The following is a 21,937-nucleotide window of genomic DNA, read 5'->3' as shown; positions in this document are numbered from 1 at the left end:
GGCTCAGGTGGTGATCTTGGGGCTCATGAGTTTGAGCCCCGCGTCAGGCTCTGCCCTGTCAGCGCGGAGCCTGCTTGAGATTCTCCGTCTCCCTCTCTCTCCCCCCACTTCTTCTGCTCATGCTGTCTCTGTGTCTCTCTGAAAATAAATAATAAACTTAAAAAAAATGATTTCCCACTGACACTTTGCAGTTTAAAAGTTCTAGGGGCGCCTGAGTGGCTCAGTCGGTTAAGCATCCGACTTCGGCTCAGGTCACGATCTCATGGTTCATGGGTTCGAGCCCCGCATCGGGCTCTGTGCTGACAGCTCAGAGCCTGGAGCCTGCTTCGGATTCTGGATTCTGTGTCTCCCTCTGTCTCTGCCCCTCCCCTCCTGGAGCTCTGTCTCTTTCTCTCTCTCAGAAATAAATAAAAGCATTAAAATTAAAAAAAACACAAGTGCTAGCCACTGTCATAGTGTAGGTAGACCAGTCGCGTAGGTTGTGTCCGTGACTTCTGATTCGGATAAGTGACTTCCTTGTCATGCCGGGGCCGCCTCTCCCAAGCTCAGAGTTCTTCATAGAAGACCGAAACGAATCCAAAAACAGGCCCCCGCAATCTGTGAGAAATCTTCCAACTTCCCATCCTGGTCAGGAAGAAAATCGCTGTACTCTTTCTTTCTTGTCGGATTTATTTCCTGGCCTAAGAGATCCGGTTGCCTTAATGACAGTCTGTCAAATGGGCATAAGCCAGAGAGTCTTCCCCAAGGCTCCTCTGTGACCGAGTGAGTGGTCCTACAGAAGGGCCGCTGTAAGAGCTGTGACCTGGACAGCTCTGGGGACACCAAGCACGGTGAGCCTGTTTTTAGAGTCCTTCTGTCAGTGGTTGGGGTATGGGCACGAGACTCCCAGCGTTTATTCTGCCACCTAGCCTCTTCTTCCCCGACCAACCCCCCACCCAAATTTGGCTTCTTGGTCTCCACATCAGAAGCTTATCTGCCTCTCCCCATCTCCCCTTCCCCCTTCCCTCCCTCCTCCCTCCATTTTATGTTCGCTTGGGCACCATTGATGGAGGGCGGACATGATTGGGTCCCTCCTCTCCTTCACTCCTTCCAGCCCCCAGATCTGCCCACGCCCCGTCCATGCCAGAGCCTGCAGAACGTGGTGAAGCACGACCACACAGCAGTACCCAGACCGCTCTAGAGACCTGTTTGTAAGGTTGCCTCAACAGAGGGGAGCCGAGCTGTGCAGTGGAGGAGAAGCCATGCAGATTCCAAAAGTGCTTTATTGTAGGAAATTGGGTTTTGTTTCATTGTTTTAAGAGATAGTTATAGTCACAACCAGATGTATGATGGTCTCAGCGAGAACAGGCCATTTTAGGGGCGCCTGGGTGGCTCCGTCGGTTAAGCGGCCGACTTCGGCTCAGGTCACGATCTCGCGGTCCGTGAGTTCGAGCCCCGCGTCGGGCTCTGTGCCGACAGCTCAGAGCCTGGAGCCTGTTTCAGATTCTGTGTCTCCGTCTCTCTGACCCTCCCCCGTTCATGCTCTGTCTCTCCCTGTCTCAAAAATAAACGTGAAAAAAAAAAAAAGAACAGGCCATTTTGGGAAGCAAACACACCAAAATGGGGCAAGAGTTGCATTAAAATGTACAAAACACATTTTTTTGAGCCTTATTTTTGAGAGAGAGCGAGTGAGTGCGTGGGCTCATGAGCTGGGGGAGGGGAGAAAGAGACGGGGAGAGAATCCCAAGCAGGCTCCGCACTGTCAGCACAGAGCCTGACGTGGGACTGGAACTCACGAACCGTGAGATCGTGACCTGAACCGAGATCAAGAGCCGGACGCCTAACCGACTGACCCACCCAGGTGCCCCCACCCATTTTTTTTCTGAATTAAAAATTAAACAGGAGGCACTCATAGGAGACTGGACATTGCAGAAAACCCCATAGTAAACTACCAGAGAATTCTCTTTAGAAGCACCCACAAACAGTGCAAGGTAAAAAAGGGATTAAAAAGATGGAAAAAGAGATCAGGATTGGAGGGAGAGAGGGCACGAAGCAAAGGGAACTAAAGTAATGAAGATAAGTGCTTAAGAAAAATCCTTTTCTAAGCTAAAAAATAAGTGTCTGTAAATAGAATTCATCCTGTTTCAAGCAAAATACATGAAAAGAGATCACTAGATACACCTTGACAAAAATTTAAAGGTCATATATAAGGAAAGGATCTCCTAAGGGACATCAAAGCAAATCCAAACGGCAGAACCAATGACCTCAAAACCAAAAAGATACAGGCCTCAGGTAACACAATGCACAGACCCTGGAATAAACCTTCAGTGCTTTGAGAGTAAACAAATTGAGCACAAGTTGCTCGATGTACGTGGAGACCATAGAAATGTTTTCAAATCTTCAAGAAAGCAAAGTATTGTTTCTTTGATAAATTACTCCAAGTAATATGTTACTTTAGTAAATCACTCTAGAACATCAAGACAAAATCAAAACACAGAACTCAAACAGGACATCTGATCTTTAAAAGTTGGAACGGGGTTGGCGGGGGGGCACCTGGGTGTCTCAGTTGGTTAAGTGTCCAGCTTTTGATTTTGGCTGAGGTCATAATCTCGCAATTTGTGAGTTCGAGCCCCACATTGGGCTCTGCACTGACCTGCGGAGATTGCTTGAGATTCTCTCCCCCCTTTCTCTCTCTCTCTCTCTCTCTCTCTCTCTCTCTCTCAAATAAATAAACTTAAAATTGGAAAACAAGTTACATACAAACACACACAATTATATATCTCAATTTCAAGGTAAAACATTATTTCAAGATGTTGAACGATGTGAATGATGTCGTTACAAAAATTTTAAAGGATTGGGCGCCCGGGTGGCTCAGTCAGTTAAGCGTCCGACTCTTGGTCTCAGCTCAGGTCATGATCTGCCGGTTCGTGAGTTCGAGCCCTGCAGCATGGAGCCTGATTGGGATTCCCTCTCCCTCTCTGCCCATCCCTCTCTCTCTCTCTCTCTCAGAATACATAACCTTAGAAAAAAATTTTAATTTAAAGGGATGATGACATATGTGGTTTATACCAGACAAAATAGCCAAACTCCTCTGCAAGAGTGAGGGGGAAACTAATGGCTGAATTCCTCACGTTCTATCTTGAAAGGAAAATCATATATTTTATCCTTAACTTTGACACTTAGGTAGATTTAAGTTTAAAATATTTCAGAGCAATTTCGACTTCATCAAGATAGGATATGGTAGAATCTAATAGTCATTTCACAGTGTGTGTGTATTAAATCATCATGAAAGCTGCAGGGGGGAAAGGAATTTTGGGGAGTGGGCCCAGAGATTGGAGCAGTGTGGAAATTCATTGTATAGCTTCTTGAATTTGTACCATGATGGGTTCCTTTAATCATGTTAAAACCGATTATTAAAAAAAAAAATCCAGAGAACTATATGGAAGGAACTGGTGTTCCTTTTTAGAAAAAAAAAAAAAAATGTGCAGAACTGAAGAGCAGAGCTAATATAGCCTTTATTGCAAAAGGCAAGTAGCAGCAGAAGCTAATGGCATGAACAACTGAAAACCCCAAACAAGACGACAGGGGGGAAAAATGTCCTAGGAGAAGTCTTGTCCATCGCTGTAAACTCCCTGATCGCCTTTGGAGCCATTATGACACGTCCCACCTGCCGGAGGTCGGCACATGATCACCTCCCTCTTTCCCGTTTATATTCCTTCCCGGGACCTCTCCTCTCCCTCCTCCCCCTTAGTTGTCCAGGAAGCCCAGGAGGGGAACTTTGTCCAAGGAGGGCCAGACCGCTCTCAAATGCCACTGCTGTGGCTCCTTGTCTCAAGACTGGCATGGGAGACTGTTCTGCCAGGCTGATGGATGCCACTTAGGCAAATAGTCAAAGGTTCAGCGTTGCTACTCTTTTAAGTTAGGAGAGACAGGATCATGTCCACGAAGCCGAAGGACCAGCAGGGACCAAGAAAGCGAAGGCACAGATGACAAGCTGTACAACGAGCAGTTAAGGATGAAGAAGCCGTTAGGGATAGGTCAAGACCAAGTTATGCCCTTTTCCATTCCGCCCAATGGACGTGTCAGGCTTTCTCACTCTTAAGCTCTTAACTTCACCATTTTCCTCCCACTCATGGTAGAAAACCTCGTCCCCAGGTTAACAGAGAACGTAGAGGTCCCCCTTTTGAGATACAAACCCTTCCCATGCCCCTGCACGCACAACTCAGCACTCTTCCTTTCCCATCTCGGTGGAAACGATGTCCCCCGCCCCATGCTGTCCAAAGCCAGCTTCCGTGATGGCCTTGTCTCCCAGACACTCACCAAAAGACTGGGGCCCATCCTTGGTTCTACCCTCTTGCCGCATTCCCTCTGCCCCAGCAGCCCTCACTGGTGTATCTACCCTCCAGTTGCTTTCTGAGTGCTCTGACATCTGTTCGTGTTCCTCCCTCTTGCTCAACGCTCAGGAGACTCCCTTCACCTGCAGAAGAAAACCCAGAGGCCCTAACATGGCCCCTCGTGTGCCTCTCATGATTGGACCCCACCTGCCCCCTCTCTTAACTTCTTGTTTCGCTTCCGTATGTTCTAGCTCTCCTAAGAATCTTGGCCATCTGGGTTCAGGTCTTGGCTTCACCACTTTAACTAGCTGTGTGCCCTTGGGCATTTTGCTGGCCCTCTCCGGGCCTCAGTTCCTCATCTGTAAAATGGGGATAATCAAAACTCCTGCCTCCAGGGCTGCTGTGGGAGAGAGGAGTTCCTGCTTATGAAGCAGTTGGCTTGATGAACACCTTTGTGCGTAAACATGAATATATACTTTCCCACCTTACCCAGTCTGACAACACAATTCAGCAGAACATATCTGAACACTAGCACTAAGCACTTGGTAAATGTGAGCTCTGTTGTTAATACTTTGTACAGCTCCTTAGATGTACCACCCTCTTGTTCTCGGATGTTTCAGGATACGGTTCCTTCTCCCATTCTTCCAGCCTCCCCTTCCTCCAGCCTGCTTCCGTGACTGGCAAGTTGTCTTTCCTCTTCAGGGCCTGCTCCGTTACCACCTCTGCTATGAAGCCTTCCTGGATTTCCCCCTCCACGTATATACATGCCAGACTGGATGAGGGGTACTTTCTTTGAGCTTCTGGACATAGATTTATTGTGCCCCCCCCTTTTTTTTTTTTTAACTTTGCTGACCCGGTTTTCCTTCTGGTCTGTGATGAACTCAAGGGTGCAGTCACTGAGGGCTGGGGACCAAATCTAGTCCATTCCTCTCCTACTCTCCATCAGTTGATATTGTCCAACATGGAGTAAGTAAGTACTCAATTAGTGTTTGTCAAATGAATGAATGAATCCATAGTAAGGACATATTCAGACAGCACGCAATAGAAGAAGTACAGTTTCCTAGCAAATGAGAGGTGTTCAACTTTATTAGTAATCAAATCATTATTGATTAAAATGAGAACTTGTTTTTACCTATGGAATTAGGAGACATTTTTAAAAATGACAATGTCTATTCCTGTGGGCTCTCTCTGATTGCTGGTGAGGGTAAAAGACAAAAGCATACATACTTAGCACCATGTATCAAGATATTTAAAAATTCCTTTCCTTGGGGCACTTGGGTGGCTCAGTTGGTTAAGCGTCCAACTTTTATTTTTTTAATGCTGATTGATTTATTTTTGAGAGAGAGAGCAAGCAGGGGAGGGGCAGAGAGAGAGAGGGAGACAATCCCAACCGGGCTCCGTGCCGCCAGCCCAGACCCCCGTTGCGGGGCTCGAACCCACAGACTGCGAGGTCATGACCTAAGCCGAAACCGAGAATCAGACGTTCAACTGACTGAGCCACCCAGGTGCCCCTGAACTCTTGATCTCATCTCACAGTCGTGAGCTCAAGTCAGGGCTGCTCTGTGTTGGGCACGGAGGCTACTTAAAAAAAAAAAAAAAAAAAAAAAAGTCCTTTTCTTTTGCCCACCTGATTGCACTTCTGGGACACTATCCAGAGGAAATTATTTAAGTTTATTTAAATTTTTTTTAAAAACAGCATTTTAGATGTTGACTCAGAAATGTGTGAGGAGAGTACATAGGTTTTCAAAGTTATTTTGTGAGTAAGCAAGCAAAAAAAAAAACCCAACAAAAACAAAACAAGATCACTGCTCCTTTCTTTCTTTCAGTATTGCTCTTGGGCCCATTTTCCACCCTACACTGTTAAGTCTGCCCGTCTCTTCCTTTCTCTGTAGTCAAAGGAAATAATTTTAAATAGCTTATGCCTGAAGATGTTCATTAGGACATCACTTGCATAAAAGTTTGAGAAAAGCGCACAAAATACCCCGTAATAGAAGCGTGGTTTAGCATTTTGGTTCCAGAAGAATATGTGGTAACATGACCCGTATTAGTTAAATGAAAAAAAAAAGCCGTAAAATAACGTTCGCAGCTATTAAGAAAAAGAAAAGACTATTAAATACCCATGCATAGAAAAAGACTACAAAGAAGGATACTAAAATATTTAATTACTTGGTTATATTTGGGCAGTGGGAATGTGTATGGCTTCTTTTTCCTTGCTTTTATTATTAACCAAATTCTCTATATTTAGAAACGTGTTCCTTTTATAATGGAGTGAAGCCAATAAGTCTATATTTTAGAGTGTGTGTTGAGGAAGAATTAGGACTGATTATATCTTACTTGATGCGTTTTGACATTAGTAAGACTTGAATTGCTAAATTGATTGTAAACACCTGGAGGGCACAGACCTAGTCTTGTTTAGCCGATGGTTTGTTCAGTATATACCTGTGGGCTTTTATGGGGTGTCCCGCCACGTAAGGTCCCCTGACTGTCACAGGGCCCAGCATGGCCTCTAAACCCTCTGGCAGCCAGGGAGAGTTAAAAACAAAAAGCCAAACAAGCAAAGTTTGCTTGGAGACAAACCTTGAACACAGGATGGGTGTTACCCAAAAGGAAGGTGCTAGAAAATGAGTATGCTCATACAAATATGCTTGTAAATGAAATGAATATTCCTTCCTTCCCTGCCCACATTGCAAGTGAAACGCCATCATCTACGCTTTCATTTGCTGCTACCAAAAAATCTTGACATAATTTAAAAAACAAGAAAGCAAAAACACTGTTGCCCTAGCCCCCTTGAATGTTAATTAAATGGAATTGTACCAAATCGTAGAAGAATTCTAGAGGAGTGGTTTTAAAGGGTTTCTAAAATCGTACCTCTCTGAGGAATATTGTTAATAATATACACCAATTGCTCTTAACTACATGAGAATGTGTGTGTGTGTGTGTGTGTGTGTGTGTGTGTGTGTGTGTGGTTTTTTTTTTTTTTTTTTTTTTTTTTTTTTTTTGCTACACTTAAGCAGCCCCAGAGTCGAATGCACCAAGACATCCTGGATTTCAAACTAAATAAATCAAAATTACCATGTACATTCCACTACCTGTCAAAACAGGAAAAGCCATAGCATGTGATGTGAAACGAAGATTAGAGCCTCAATGGAGAGAAAACTGGAAGCCTGCTTACATTTGGAATAAGAAAACAGGGTCAGTGATTTTCAGTGCAGATGTCCTTCTCTTGGAGAAAACATTTCAAAAAAATCAGTTTACAGCACAGATGTATTTGGCAGTAATTATGACACTGTCAAGATATTCTTTAGCTTCCAGAGGACTTATTTCCGAGTCTAGCGTGCTTGCTTGTCATGAAGACCCTCACACGAATCAGGGGGATTTAAAGCTTGAGGTATTAGGTGCCACTGCCAATGAAAAATGACCAAAAGGAGGATAAAGCAGATGTATATGCAACAGAGAATGGAAGGGGCACCTAATTTGATTTCGGAGGATTAAGCATTTGTGCAGCTTCTCAAATAGATCTGTTATATAAAGAGAGGCGCACCTGGAGTTTATTACTTCATCACTTCAGACTTAATCCTGAATATGACTACTTAAAACAAGTGTGCCACGTTCCTTTTACATTCCGCAGGTAAATTCTGTGATTTCGATCGTCGGAAACATTTCACATTTTTCCAAGATAAGCTTGCTTATGAGAAGTAACTCTTTCAGTTTAATCATTTTTTTTAAATTATTTAAAACAAATTTGTAAGTACGCTTCAGCCCGGCATGGGGCTTGAACTCATGACCCTGAGATCAAGACCTGAGCTGAGATCAAGAGTCGGGCACTTGACCAACTATGCCATCCAGGCATCCCTCTTTCAGTTTGATACAACATGAAGAGATCTCTATTGTGGGATGATGAGAGTGATACAAACCGTTAGCGTTTATTGAGCATTTATAGTTCCCGGCACTATGCTAAATGCTTTTTATACCTTGCTAATGTAGCCTTCAGTTTTCATTTATTCAGCCAACTATTTATTATACAGTGCTTACTTACTGTGTGCTAGGATCTACTTAAAGTGTTGGGGATTTAGCAGTGAACAAAATAGACAAATAGCCCTGTCCTTTGTGGAACTCATGTTCCAGTGGGGGGCTAAAGACGATATACAGAATAGGAAAGCAAATGATATACCAGGCTGGTGTATGATGAATGCCACTGAGGAGAAGAAATCAGAGGAGGAGAAGAAATCAGAGGAGGAGTCAGGGAATGCCAGTCTTTTAGAGTAGGGGTTACACTTTTTTTTTAAGTTTACTTATTTATTTTGAGAGAGAGAGAGAGAGAGAGAGAGAGAGAGAGAGAGAGAGAGAGAGAGAGAAAGTAACAAGGAGAGAGGGAGGGGCAGAGAGAGGGGGAGACAGAATCCCAAGCAGGTTCCATGCTGTTAGCACAGAGCTCAACACAAGGGCTCGATCTCACAAAACCACAAGATCATGACCTGAGCTGAGATCAAGAGTGGGATGCTTAACTGACTGAGCCACCCAGGTGCCCCAGAGGGGTCACACTTTTAAAAAGAATGGTCAGAGAAGGCCTCACAAAGATGATACTCCAGAAGATGCCCTGCGGGAGGTGAAGGACCGAACTGTGTAACTGTCTTGGGGAGGAGCATTCTAGGGTAGGGGTAGCAGCCAGTGCAGAGATCCTAAAGCTAGTATGTAACTGCCTTGTTTGAGGGAAAGCAAGGAGTGTAGTATGGCAGGTGCAGAGGAAAGAGGGGACGAGGCCCAAGAGATACAAAGGGGGACATCACGTCAGATATCACATCATGAGCCTTTTGGGTTCTACCTCAGGAGGGATGGCAAGCCCTCAGGGGGTTTTGAACAGAGGCATGACATGACCCACAAAGCAAACGGGCTCGTCCCGGCTTCCCAGATAAGGAACAGAGCTTCGGAGAAGTAATTTACCAAAGTTCCCAGTTGTCAGTGAATTAGCAGGGCTGGAATTTTAATCCAGGTCTGTGTAGTTCAGAAGCTCATATTTTTCCCACTAAACCACACCCGTCTCCCGATTGCAGGGAGGCTTGTGACCCAGGCCGGGGTAGATGATATTCTTACTCTGGAGTTGACTTTGTGTTTCTCTTTTCTCTGGAGTTCTTTGGCTTCTGGCAAGACTACCATGTCGTACAACTCCAAGGGACACCGTTTATACCAGGAGTCTGTAAATGTACTCCCGGGAGGTAGGCGGTGCCCAGACGACGTAGCCATGTGTAATGACCTTGTTCTCCAGTGACATTGAAGAGTTTCATGAATGGTCTTGAGCTATGGTTGCTATGGTTAAGCCGGCAGCAAAATCCTTTTTGGTCACACGTTTGTACTGGCCCCACTCTGATGCATCTTTCCGTCTCCTTCCTCTGACATATACTCTACCAGCTGTCTCTACCGCCCTCCACTCACTGTCTGGAAACACACAAGTTCAACAGTATGGCGGACTGGGGTGTCAGTGATGGGAAGGCAGGGTTTTCTGCTCCGCGTGGGCAGCTTAGGCCCACAAGTAGAAGAGAAGGCCTGAGGGAGTGTAGGATGTGAGCAGGTGTGCCTGGCTTCTGATTAGAGAAAGTGGAACATTTTATTTGTTGAATATCAAATTGAAGGAAATGATCAAGAGTGCCAACCAATTGTCATCAGAATTGCTGCTGTGTTTAATTTAGGCTCAACCTGTGTTTAATTTAGCCTTCGGGCCCAAAGCTTGGACTCCTGAGCCCTTGTTTATGTTGAAACTAATTTTTTTAGTTGGCCTGGAAATTACTGCTTACGCTTCACCGATTCAACGTGTAAGAAAATGCCCTGAGATTCAGAGCTTTAAAATGGAGTTTTGATTCATTGTTGCTTGAGTGGGCGCCTTTCATGGAATTATGTCTTGTAAAACTGCTTAGCATTTCATGTTTCAGAATTGCGCATAGTTACTTCAATGCCCTAGAGCAGTTTGGCATCCTTTTTTTGACTCTTATGACTTTAATTACAAAAACTGAGAGAGAATCATGGCAGCATCCCTTATAAGATTAACTAACTAATACTGAGATGATCCGTATACGATATTAACGCCAGGAACACAGTACAATGTTGAGTAAAGGCAAAGGTGGTTGACATTTTGAGTGTTTTTTTTTTTTTTAATGTTTATTTTTCAGGGATAGAGAGAGAGGGAGAACAGGAATGGGAGCAGGGGATGGGCAGAGAGACAAAGACACAGTATCTGAAGCAGGCTCCAGGCTCCGAGCTGAAAGCAGCCAGCTGGACCTGGGGCTCGAACTCATGAACCGTGAGGTCATGACCTGAGCTGAAGTTGAACGCTTAACCAACTGAGCCCCCGACATGCCCCGCCGTGTTGAGTTTTTAAGATTAGCAATGGTCATCACAGAACACCAGATGCATACAACGAAAGCTTCTTTTGAAAATGCACTTTTATTTCCCTTAAATGAAGGAGCAGGAAGCACCAAGTTCAGACTTTGCTCTCAAATCACATTTCAGGTTCACTCGGAAGGTTTAAGTGAGGAAGGGCTGTGTTTCATGGGAGTCGGACCTCTGTTTTCATGGCTCCTGCCAGCAAAAAATAGAATATGTGGAAAACAGTTTGGTCCTCTCCCTCAGTCGGTTAAATATAGAATTCCTAAGTGACCCAGCAGTTTTACTCCTGCATTTGTATCCCCCCAAATTCAGAACAGGCATTCAAACAAAAACCGGCACACCAGTGTTCACAGCAGCACTATTGACAGTAGCCCAAAGGTGGAAACGACCCAGATGTCTGTCGATGTGTGAATGGATAAACAAAACGTGGTAGTTCACACAATTGGACTATTACTCAGGCCTAAAAAGGTGTGAACATGAAAACATTACGCTAGGCAGGAAAAGCCAGACACAAAAGGACAAGACTCTGGGATTCCACTCCTATGAAATATCCAGCATTGGCAAATCTACAGAGATGGAAAAGAGATTTGTGGCTGCCCCGGTGCAGAAGAGGGCAGGGAGGAAGGAAGGGGGAGCAGAGTGAGTGCTTCTTCAAGGTGATGAAAAGGTCTGGGGACAGACAGAAGTGGCGGCATCCCAACGTTGGGGATGCGCACCCCTGGTACATTTTCTGTTCCACGTGGTGTGCTTTACCACGATACAAAGATGGAGGGTGCCGCTCTTGAGAAGATCCTTCGTTCTTGGTGGAGCCAATTCAAGTTTGACCGGGTTGGGGGGGAGCCCAAAAGAAAAGGGGCACATGGCAAATGCGGGCAAAGGAGCAGCAGTCCTGGGACCTACCCCACGGGCACACCGGCCACACCGGCCTCCACCCCGGGGACCCCTCTGTGTCCCCCCCATGCTTGGGGGCGGCTTCAAGTCTGGGGCGGCTCGTCTGAAACCCTCACCTAAAGGCACGGGGAGCGGCGGGGTACCGAGCTGTTTAAAACCCGAGCATGCGCAAGTCCAGCAGATATAAATTTTAACCGCGTTGAGGCCAGGACAACTGCAGTTTATCCAACGAAAAGGAAAATAAACTTTTATGACCTGGTGGTGCTAGAACAAGTTTAGTTAAAGGTGCGCGGCAAGTTTCTGGTTACCGCCGCACCCGTTCTTTTCCCTCGTCCTGGGGAGTTTGCCACTTGTCCTCCTTCACGCTGTTTCCGCCCCCAAAAGGAAAAAAAACCTTTCAGGTGTTTTTTTGGGTTTTTTTTTATGATGATGAAAGCAATATTTGATACTTACAAAAGTTCAGAGAAAGCAGAAATTATATATAAAGGTATGTTGTATATATATACATAAGTTATATATATAAAGATATAGATTATATGTATAAATACATATACATAGATACATATATGTAATGTATATAAAGAAATCTCAGCGATCAGGGACAACATTATAGATGCTTTGGCCTGTACCCTTCATTTTTTTAAGTTTTAATTGAAATTCCAGTTAACATACAGTGTCATGTCAGGTTCAGCGATTTGGCACTTCGATGCGATACTCCGTGTTCGTCACGACAAGTGCGCTCCTTGATCCCCATCACCTGTTTCCCCCGCGAATCTATAGGTACTGGAATCTTCACTTTCACTGGGATCGTGCATTTATCAATGCAGCATGGACATCTTTCATAGAAGCAAATGCCAATCAGCAACCTACTGTAAAAAAGTTTTTTTGAGTTTATTTTTGAGAGAGACAGAGCAAGTGGGGGAGGGGCAGAGAGAGCGGGAGAAAGAATCCGAAGCAGGCTCCGTGCTATCAGCGTGCAGCCCGATGGCAGGGCTCGAACTCATGAACCGTGAGATGATGACCTGAGGGAAATCGAGAGTCGGACACTTAACCGACTGAGCCACCCAGGCACCCCAACGACCTGCTTTTTATGGTTGCATAGCATTCCATTTTCTGCCCGTGTCATGACTGAATATTCCGTGACCGGTGTTCTAAATGAGCTGTGGGCCTCCCTCGGAGAGATTTCTCCATGGTCACTTAGCCCTTTGTCAGAGACGGTGGGTGACTCCGGGTTTCTGAAATTACTTTCTCTGACTTATTTATGCTGATCAAGTGATAGCCCTCGAAGCAGAGGTCATGGACGGTAAAGGGAGTAGAGGTCTGTAAACGGTCAGCTTAATACCCACAGCCTTTAGGAAACTTTCCCTGGCTGAGCCCCAACTCCATCCAGTCATTCTGTCTTCTGTGTCCCAACAGAAGAGGGATAGAACAACATGCAAGGGCGTGGGCTTTGGAGCCAGACTGCAAGTGTTCTCGTTCTGGCTTGCGTGACATGGGACGTATTCGGTGCCTCAGTGTTCTCCTCTGTAAAATGGGGATAGTAATAGCCCCTATCTTCTGAGCCAGATGAAATGATCCATGCCAGAAGTTTCTGGCAACGCAGGACCTGGCCCATAGCTAGTACTCAATGGATGGCAAGGGTTATATTATTACTCAGTTCGTTCAAGCGGCCCTCCCAGTCTGTGGTGTTGAGAGACTAGGAGAGGCCCAGAGATCTTCGATGATCTTGAGAATGCCAAGAAACGCGTAAGAGAACTAAAAGCCGTTATTCTGAAAGACGAGTCTGTGAGCCGCAGAGCAAATACAATTTTGTATTCCCTTGCTTATTTGGGATTCTTGGGAACTGAATTATTCGCAGTAAGTAGATTTTCTAGATAATGGAAGCTTATTCATGTAACCACTGTAACGGTTGGCATTTTAACTATTTTGATGTACTTCTTTCTTACACGTGCTGCATGGTTTATTAGCTGTGATATAGAGAATATACTGGAGACAATCCTGCCAGTTTGTTAGGCTCTGAGTCCTCATCGTTAATATGTTGTTGCTGTCATTTGTTGTTGTTGTTGTTGTTGTTGTTGTTGTTGTTGTTTTAGCTCTGCCGCAAAATCTCAATGCCATTGTCTTCAGAAGCCAAAGACAGCTGTACCTTTGCATCGTTCTTCATTTTTTACTCTTTTCCTCTCGCTTTTTTCTCACTGGCAGGGCGTGTTGGTCTGAGTTTTTCTTCGGAGATGTTTATAATTGCTTTCTCCAACTCGAAAAGACCTTTCTAATGTACTGATTTATAAATTTTATGCCTGGGAAACCAGAACCCCAAGTCTGTTACTATTTTGTGTAAAGTAAGATTAACAGGCATTGAACGAAATCCTGTATTTAGTGGCAGGTGTTTTTTGTTTGTTTTTTATTTTTTATTCTTTATTGTTTAACCAAGGACTTTGAGAGATTTACTTTTCTGGTTGCAGGCACTTCTCTGGTAGGAGTTTGAGTTTGGGGAAAATGCCATTTCATTTAGAAGCTATAGTGCGTCCATCCCAGCACTGGTGCCTTCCTGCTGCTCAGAATTGAAATGGAAATTAAATTAAAGAAAAATAGTCACCTGTCCTCTGTGCAGTTGATAAAAATGTTATATGGTGGAGTTTGGATATTTTTGAGAGAAAGCAAAATATTGTTCTTAGATGCAACTTCATGAGCGTTTTCTCATTTTCTTTACAGAGACATCATAATGACTCTAACCGTTGGGAAACTCCTAGAACATGAATTTATAACCCTTGCACGTCACTACGGGGTGCCCGAGGACACGTGTCCTGATATGAACATCCTAATGGCACAGGCCCACGAACAACTCAAGAAAAAAAAATTTGAGAATTTTGAAAGACTCATTGCTACTTGTGTCTATGAAGATCGAGAAAAGTAAGTCTTTATTTTCTCGATTTTAATAAATTTCTGTAGACCCGAGTAGTGAGCGGATTCACGTTTTATCCCAAAGGGCAAAAAGAACTTTGAGATGTCCCATTATACTCCCACTATATAGCAGAGGTCCTGTAAATCATTTTTGGTGAACATCTGATACACATATTTCATAGTGATGGTGCCCTCTGTTTGCTGATGGAATACGGAAGGCCCGTGTATCTTCAAAAAAACAGGATGCCTCTTTGCATTTCCTTTTAATTGGTTTCTGGAAGCTTTCAGCCGAAACGTAGTAAAGCCAAATGTTAGAAGGTTTCATTCAGAGAGGTCTTTTTCTTACATTATTTTAGTGATGACTGGGACTTACAAATGACCTTTATAATACAGAGAACAGGGGATTTATAAGGAAACGTTCTACAGAGTTGCTTTGAAATGATTTCTTCTTGAAAATAATGAAGTTCAGCGTAGTCTATCTCTAATACATTTGCCATGTTTATATTGAGCTTTATCGAGTCATTTTTATAAAGTAGAGCCCCATCTTACCCACAGACCTGATATCATGGGGGGAAATACTCACGTGGAGTTAGAAAATCTTAGTTTTAACCCTAGCCTCTAATTTTGTTAGGACCCACCACTGCCGTTTCTTTGCTCCCACGACCCCTTCCGCCATCCCGAGACCTGAAGTTTACATCCAAGTGGCCTGCTGTGTACCCTAAATATCTTTAAAGGTCCAATGGTTCATCTTAGTGATGAACATGAGTATTTTTTCCTAATCCAGAATAATACAGCCTCGTTGGGTTTTTGTAAAGATGATATTTTTCCTTGAACCTTCACACTTTGCCGAGCCTTCTGGAGGATGCGTGGCCTGAGCTTTGCATGACCCTGGCCCTGCCTTCCACCCTGGTGGGACCCCTCCCCCGGGGTGAGAAGTGTGACCCTCCTTCACTAAAGGAATACCTCCTGGGCACGATGAGCCTGCTTGATCCGACAGCTCTGAGGCTTTTCCAGATCTGACAAGCTTCCGTTCTAGACATAAACGCTCTCTCATCATCTTATAACCTCGCTGTGAATAAAGCCGCCCGCTTTCCTTCCTATTGGTTCTCATTTTGCTTGGTGCCTAGAAGAATATTGGCCGAGTGAGAACATTGGACGAGCACTTCTGTGCCCCCCCCGCCGCCCCCCAGCAGGCTGAGGAAAATGACTCTTGGGCTGCTCTGGAGAAACCCTCTGACAAAACTGAGGTGAATGTTAAGGCCCCAGCTGGGGCTTCCAAATTGCAAGGTTTGGGTCCAAGAAAAGACTAGAAAAACACCCTCAAGTCATTGAATACTTGTGTTGGAGGCTCTAGATGCCTGTCAAATTAAGAGATGTTTTCAAATATCAGAGCCATCCTTTGACCAGTGGTCAAGAAGGCAGACCAATTACTTAGAGCAGCACTCGTGGCCGCAGCCCTAATACGCTGTGCTGTCACCAACCAAGAGTCTGAATCGTGATGGGCAGGCCTTTGTAAGGACAGAATCTGATGGCTTATGAACTGGAAAGAGTTGGTGAAATGCCATAGGACTGTTTTTCCTTACTGTGAATCCCCCTACCACCGCCGATACTCATTTCTGTGTGCAGATTCTTGGGAGGCATCTGTGTTTCCTTTCCTATAGCATGTAACTGTTTACTCAAGAGAGACAAAATCTATAAACACCTGCCTACTCTGTTTTAATGCAGGAAGAAAGTATTACCCACCAAAGACATCAGAAGGCTGTGCAAATACTTCAGGTTACCTCTGACTGATGACCTCCTGGGATCCATACTGTCCGGGTAAGCGAGAGCTCCTCCCTCCGTGGGGTTTGTCCTGCACACTTTTGTGGGGCGGGGGGCTCCTCCTGGTTGTACATTTACCTTTCGTTATCCTCGATTGCCCCTTGACCGTTCCGGTTATGTTATTGACGACGCGTTTCCATTTAAGTGTTACGAAAGGCAAAGTTGGTCATGGTTTTGAACGTTGGACAGCCTGTTCTGAATTGCTAGTCTATCTTCTTAACATTAAGACAGACACACGTAGGGGCGCCTGGGTGGCCCGGTCGGCTGAGCGCGGACTTCGGCTCAGGTCACGACCTTGCAGTTCACGGGTTCGAGCCCCACGTTGGGCTCTGAGCTCTGTGCTGACAGCTCGGAGCCTGGAGCCTTCTTCAGATTCTGTGTGTGTGTGTGTGTGTGTGTGTGTGTGTGTGTGTGTGTGTGTTTCTCTCTCTCTCTCTCTGTCCCTCTCCTGCTAGTACTCTGTCTGTCTCTCTCTCTCTCAAAATAAATAAAAAGCATTTACAAAAATAAAATAATATTTAAGACACACATACACATACACACAGGTTCCTGGGACAAAATGAAAACGTCCTACTTCATTGGTTATGAGGGTATTAGATCTCAAATTCGGGGCAGATTTTTCAAAGCAGTAGTTCCTACTGGCTAAAGACATGTGATAAGAGAGCCTAGTGTTACTAGCATAGGGCTCTGCCCTACTAGAGCCCCAGATATAAACCGTGGCGATTATGATGTTGCAAAAGGAAAGCACCATGAACTGCTTTCTGAAACACCTCACTCTCCTGCTCAACGTCTACTTTTGACTTCCTGGCACCCGCCCTCCCAGCTACGCAGACTCTGGCATTATCCCAGCCCCTCCTCCGACTTGCTCATCTCGGTAATTCTGACATTTTGGACTGTGTTCTAGCCATCGTTGTCCTTGCTCTGAAGACATTACTTCATTTGCTTTGTGAGCACAGCTTCATGAGTCAGAACTATTCTCTTCCTACCCTACATGAGGATGCTGAGGTTTAGGGAGATGAGGTGTTTTGCCCAAAGTCCCATAATCTAGAAGAAGAGCTTGACAGTTCTACATCCTGCCTACTCCTTGCAGCCACTCTTTCCTCTCCATTCCTACCGTCTTCACTCTTGTTCTGACCCACGTTTCTTCCTGGCTATTACAGCGCCTCCACGTTGGTCTTTCTTCCACCAGTCTCTAAATGTTTAAATCTGTCTTCACATGCAGCAGCTTAATACCCTCTAAGAGCCAAAATGTCATAGCACTGCTTTTCTACTCACGAACTCTCCGTAACCCCTCTTTCCTTTTTAAGGAAAGACCGAAATCGCTGGCTTTTCACTCCTTCTCCCCCTTCTGCATTGGGAGGCTTAGGGTTGTCAGTTGGAGCATTGTTTTCAGGCGGGGGCTGGAGTGGGGAGTCCTCATCTGAGACAAAAGGAACAGATAAAACTAAATCCCATGTGGAAGAACTAGGGTCTGAAGCATCAGAAGGGGACTCAAGAGGGCCAATCCAGTTGGATGTACCTGTGTGTTACATTGACCTGGGGTTATTTTCTGGAATATCAGCCCCAGGGTGCTTTTATTTGCTAGCATCAGTGTGAGGGAGAAGGCAGGTCATCCTGATGGAAAGGACCTGAGATGAAATAGGCCTAGGAGTCTGCTTTCTTCCGTCATCACATTCCCAAGGCCACATGGGCTAGTTAGCATTTCACATGCCTACCTCCTGCTTCCCACTGTTAGTTTGTTTGTTGGCCTTTTCTCTTGCTCTTTCTTCAGTAGAAAATAGCTTCCAGTTTTCTTTACCTGCTGAAATCCTGCTCTTTCTCTAAGACTCACTTCGGGTAGCACCCCACCCATGAAGCCATCTTAGATTCACTTGGCTGGCTGTGACTGACTCTTCCAGAAGATTCTCACAACACCGTGTTTCTCTTTTTGTCTCTTACCTTGTAACGAAGATTTGCGACTTGACGTTCGGTCCATTCAGATACAGAGACCTGCTTTCAGCCTGTTTGATTTGCCACCTATGAACAACCAGCGGGTTCGTCAGATCTTAACAGTTTCACCCTGCCTGGTCTCTTGTAGTCTTTGAATGCATTTGCTAGCTATGTGATCTTGTGCAAGATTTTTGACCTGCCTGAACCTCAGATTCCTCACCTCTAAAATGAGATAATACCGGGGCGCCTGGGCGACTAAGTTGGTTAAGCATCTGGCTCTTGATATGGGCTCAGGCCATGATCCCAGGGCCGTGGGATCGAGCCCCTCCACTCAGTGTGGAGCCTGCTTGGGATTCTCTCTCTCTCTCCCTCCCCCCTTCTCCCCTGCTTGTGTGCTTGCTCTCTCTCTTGACTAAAAAAATAAAACCAAAAATACAATGAGATAATACCTACTTCCTGGCAGTTCTGAGAGTGACTTGAGATAACATACACGAAGTACCCAGCGCAGCACCTGGTACTAAGTATTGATCGGGGACTAGGCGAGAAGTTGAAGTCAGGGACCACAGACCACACACTCTGACTTCGAAGTGAACTGGAGGAAACTTGTGTCCCTCTACACAGAGGAAGCCTTGTTTTCAAACAGTTGGATCTGAAGGCGTTTCGCACATGAAGCTGTCTTCCCATCAGGAAGCTGCGGATATTTATTAGATTATCTCTTATGGCCCCGGGGATGAGTTGTCCTGGAAAGTCCGGTGATGTGGGAGCCTGGCCTCTGGAGGACCTGGACGTTCCTTCTCTAACACTGAGGCCACCAAATCATCATCCTCTGCAGCCTGTTTTGTCTCTGCCTTTATGATTTGACATTAAAGGCAGAAAGACCGTTCCCCCACTTCCTTCGAAGATGTCCCGGGCACGACGCACATCTGCCTCCGAGCCCAGCTCGGCTTTGTGGAGGTCATCCCTCCGGGTTGCTAAGCGGACTGTGTTCAGTCCAGCTCTGCCTCTGATTGTGCGGTGACCCTTCTCTTCACTCGGGGGAAACTTCAGACCAGTCAGATTAGAAAATGTCTCATTCCCAGTCCCCTCTCCCTCCCATATGCCCCGCCACGATCTGGGTCGCATGCTTGGGGTTTTGCATCATCTCCGCAGATTCCTTTCAAAGACGGCCCTAATTCCTAACGGACCCATCAGCCTGCAGCTTACATTTCTATTCTGCATTCTTATTGTTCCCCACAGACTGCACAGGGCTTTCCAGAGCCTTGACCAGACTCTCTTTCTGCACAGCCCTCCTGTGGCATGCCACGCCAGAGCCCCTCTGACGTCTGCCACGTCCTGTGGGAGGCAGGCCTGGAGCGTGTTGTTCTGGTTCAGTGCACGCTCCGTCCAAGGGCGGTTGTACCTGCGGCTGTGTGCGCTCAGTTCAGGCGCCGGAAAACAACATGGCTGCAGATTTGACTGATTGTCTCTCACCCCAGTGATTGTTACTCGCGTATTTTTCCTCACCCCGTTGTTTTAGTATCGAGAGTTGCCTCTGCTGCTCTTCCATTTTTTTCTTTCTTTCTTTCTTCTGATTCAGTTAGGGCTTTTCCTGAATTAGCCCAGCTCAAGCTGGGATCGGGACTTCAAAATCGTGTTCACCTGAGGCCCCACCAGTCCGTGGCATGAAGTCACCTTAGTTACCAGACGGGTTCATCTCACCAATGCATAGAGCATCGGGCTTACGTGTTCTGTGCAGTGGTAGCAATGGGTGATACGTGAATGATGGGACTGACGCTCTGTATTGACACAGTGCCAAGGGCCCTAGAATATTCCATAAACCCCTGAGCCTGTCAAAAGGCACGTGACCGTTGATGATAGGCACGACTCCTCATCTTGTTAAGTGCAGGCACTGAGGCACCAAGAGGCTCTCTCACTGAGAGAGTGCGGTGCAGACCGAGTTGAATCTCCGATGGAATTAGGACGACGACTCCCTAAGATACCCTAAAGCTTTGGGATGTGAGCCTTGTAAATGCACCCGACCTCTCTGAGCCCTCACTTGGGTTTTTGATGCTCCCTCAGTTGTTCATAAGCAAGAAATTCTGGTTCTCAAACCGTTCGGAAGTGGAGAGTATTCTGAGGTCATTCCGTTCTGTGCTCCGCGTGGGACTGGGAAGTAAAGAGGTGGCCTCCTTCCCTAATGGTGGCCTTATGAATCGCCACTTGGAATAACCGGAAATTCAAGTGCAAAGTAAAGAGGTAGCCTCCATTCCTAATGGTGGCCTTATGAATCGCCACTTGGAATAACTGGAAATTAATTTAGAGACCTGGCCGTCTAGAGATTCCCAGAACTACTCACTGACAACCTGGGGCCATGCCACCATGCCAACTCTGAGTTTTTAATGACCCACGGACGCAGTGGCCCAGAGCTCTACTTTTTTCTCAAGTGTCCAGTCACTAAGTACCTCAGAAGGTGTTCAAGGGGCACCTGGGTGGCTCAGCTGGTTAAGCGTCTGACGTGATCTCACGGTTCCTGAGATCGAGCCCCACGTAGGGCTCCACACTGACAGCGCGGAGCCTGCTTGGGATTCTCTCCCGCTCCCTCTCTCTCTGCCCCTCCCCTGCCTCAAGTAAATAAATTAAATTAAATTAAAAAATCGCAGAAGGTGCTCAGGTGGGCACCCCTGGGTTTGCCGGGTAATGAACTGAAGCCAAACACAACCAAGTGAATCAAAAATGTGTCTTCACTGCCCTCCCTCCCTTGCAGCTCTAGTCATGCAGCCCAGCCCATTCACCTGCGTTGCAAGACGGCCTTTGCAGCAGAGGGGAAGCCATGTTCCTTTTCAGCAAAACACAGCTGCTGCTCTGCCTTTTACCTCCACAGATGGAGCTTTATTCGTTGTGGCAAGGAGATAGATGGCTTCTGTAGTTTTCAAGCCATTCATCCTTTTAGGGAGGGGGGGGACCAAAAGCACCCGTCAAATGACACATTTCTAAGAACTCCCATCTAGCTAGGCATCGAGGAGCATGCTTGGGAGGGAGGGGGGGGTCATGATTATCTAAGGAGGAACGAGGGAAAATTGCCTTCCCTCCCTCTTCCTCCACAAACATGTCCCTGAGTTTGTGTAGGGAAGGAAATGGTGGCTTGCCCAAGTATCAAAGGGAAAGAGGAATTTATGGAGGCTTTAGGAAAACACTCTAGCACTGTGAGCTGGGACTTTAAAGTAAGGAGGCTGACTTTTTAACAAGCGGAGAAACACTTAAAAGCCAGAATTAGTGTTGCCCTTTAGGGCAGTCACCCTGGAAGACCGTGCACGGGTTCCAACAATGTTGCCATAGAAAGTTCTTCTTTGGAATTGCCTTCACGGCCTTTTTGAGAGACTTGCCTCCAGAGTGGCCAATCTTCGTCCTTTGACCACGGATCAGAGTCTTAGCAAGAGCCAAAAGTCATTCGGCGAGGGGCAAAGTAGGGGGTCCTGGTGGACAGTCAGGAGGCTGACATTTTTGATCAGGGGCACAGCATGACCCCGAAGTAAGGAGACGTATTTTCTATACGATTCACAGGTCTTTCCAAAATGTTTTGAAAGGATGGATAGGATCTGGCAAAGGATGACAGGGAGGGCGCCATTTATGGGTGACAGGGGAGACGGTATTCAGAGGTAAATGCAGGCAATGACTGACTTGTTCCCAGTACCCGAAGAGTCAAGCCTTCCTCCATCTCTGAACTG

The 21,937-nt window shown here is 45.9% G+C and overlaps 1 protein-coding gene across 1 annotated transcript in view; it reads left to right on the top strand.

Annotated features, from left to right (window-relative positions):
* Positions 1-21,937, top strand: part of EFHC2 (EF-hand domain containing 2) — a 198,046-nt gene that overhangs the window by 151,063 nt on the left and 25,046 nt on the right. The window contains exons 12-13 of the mRNA XM_007081628.3: positions 14,295-14,492; positions 16,209-16,301. Coding sequence (XP_007081690.2) covers positions 14,295-14,492; positions 16,209-16,301 — 291 coding nt within the window. The remainder of the gene's footprint in view (positions 1-14,294; positions 14,493-16,208; positions 16,302-21,937) is intronic.

The sequence above is a fragment of the Panthera tigris genome, chromosome X (genome assembly GCF_018350195.1).
Source record: "Panthera tigris isolate Pti1 chromosome X, P.tigris_Pti1_mat1.1, whole genome shotgun sequence".
NCBI lineage: Eukaryota > Metazoa > Chordata > Mammalia > Carnivora > Felidae > Panthera > Panthera tigris.
Note: the sequence above shows the minus strand (reverse complement) of the source record. Positions and strands in the feature narration are given on the sequence as shown.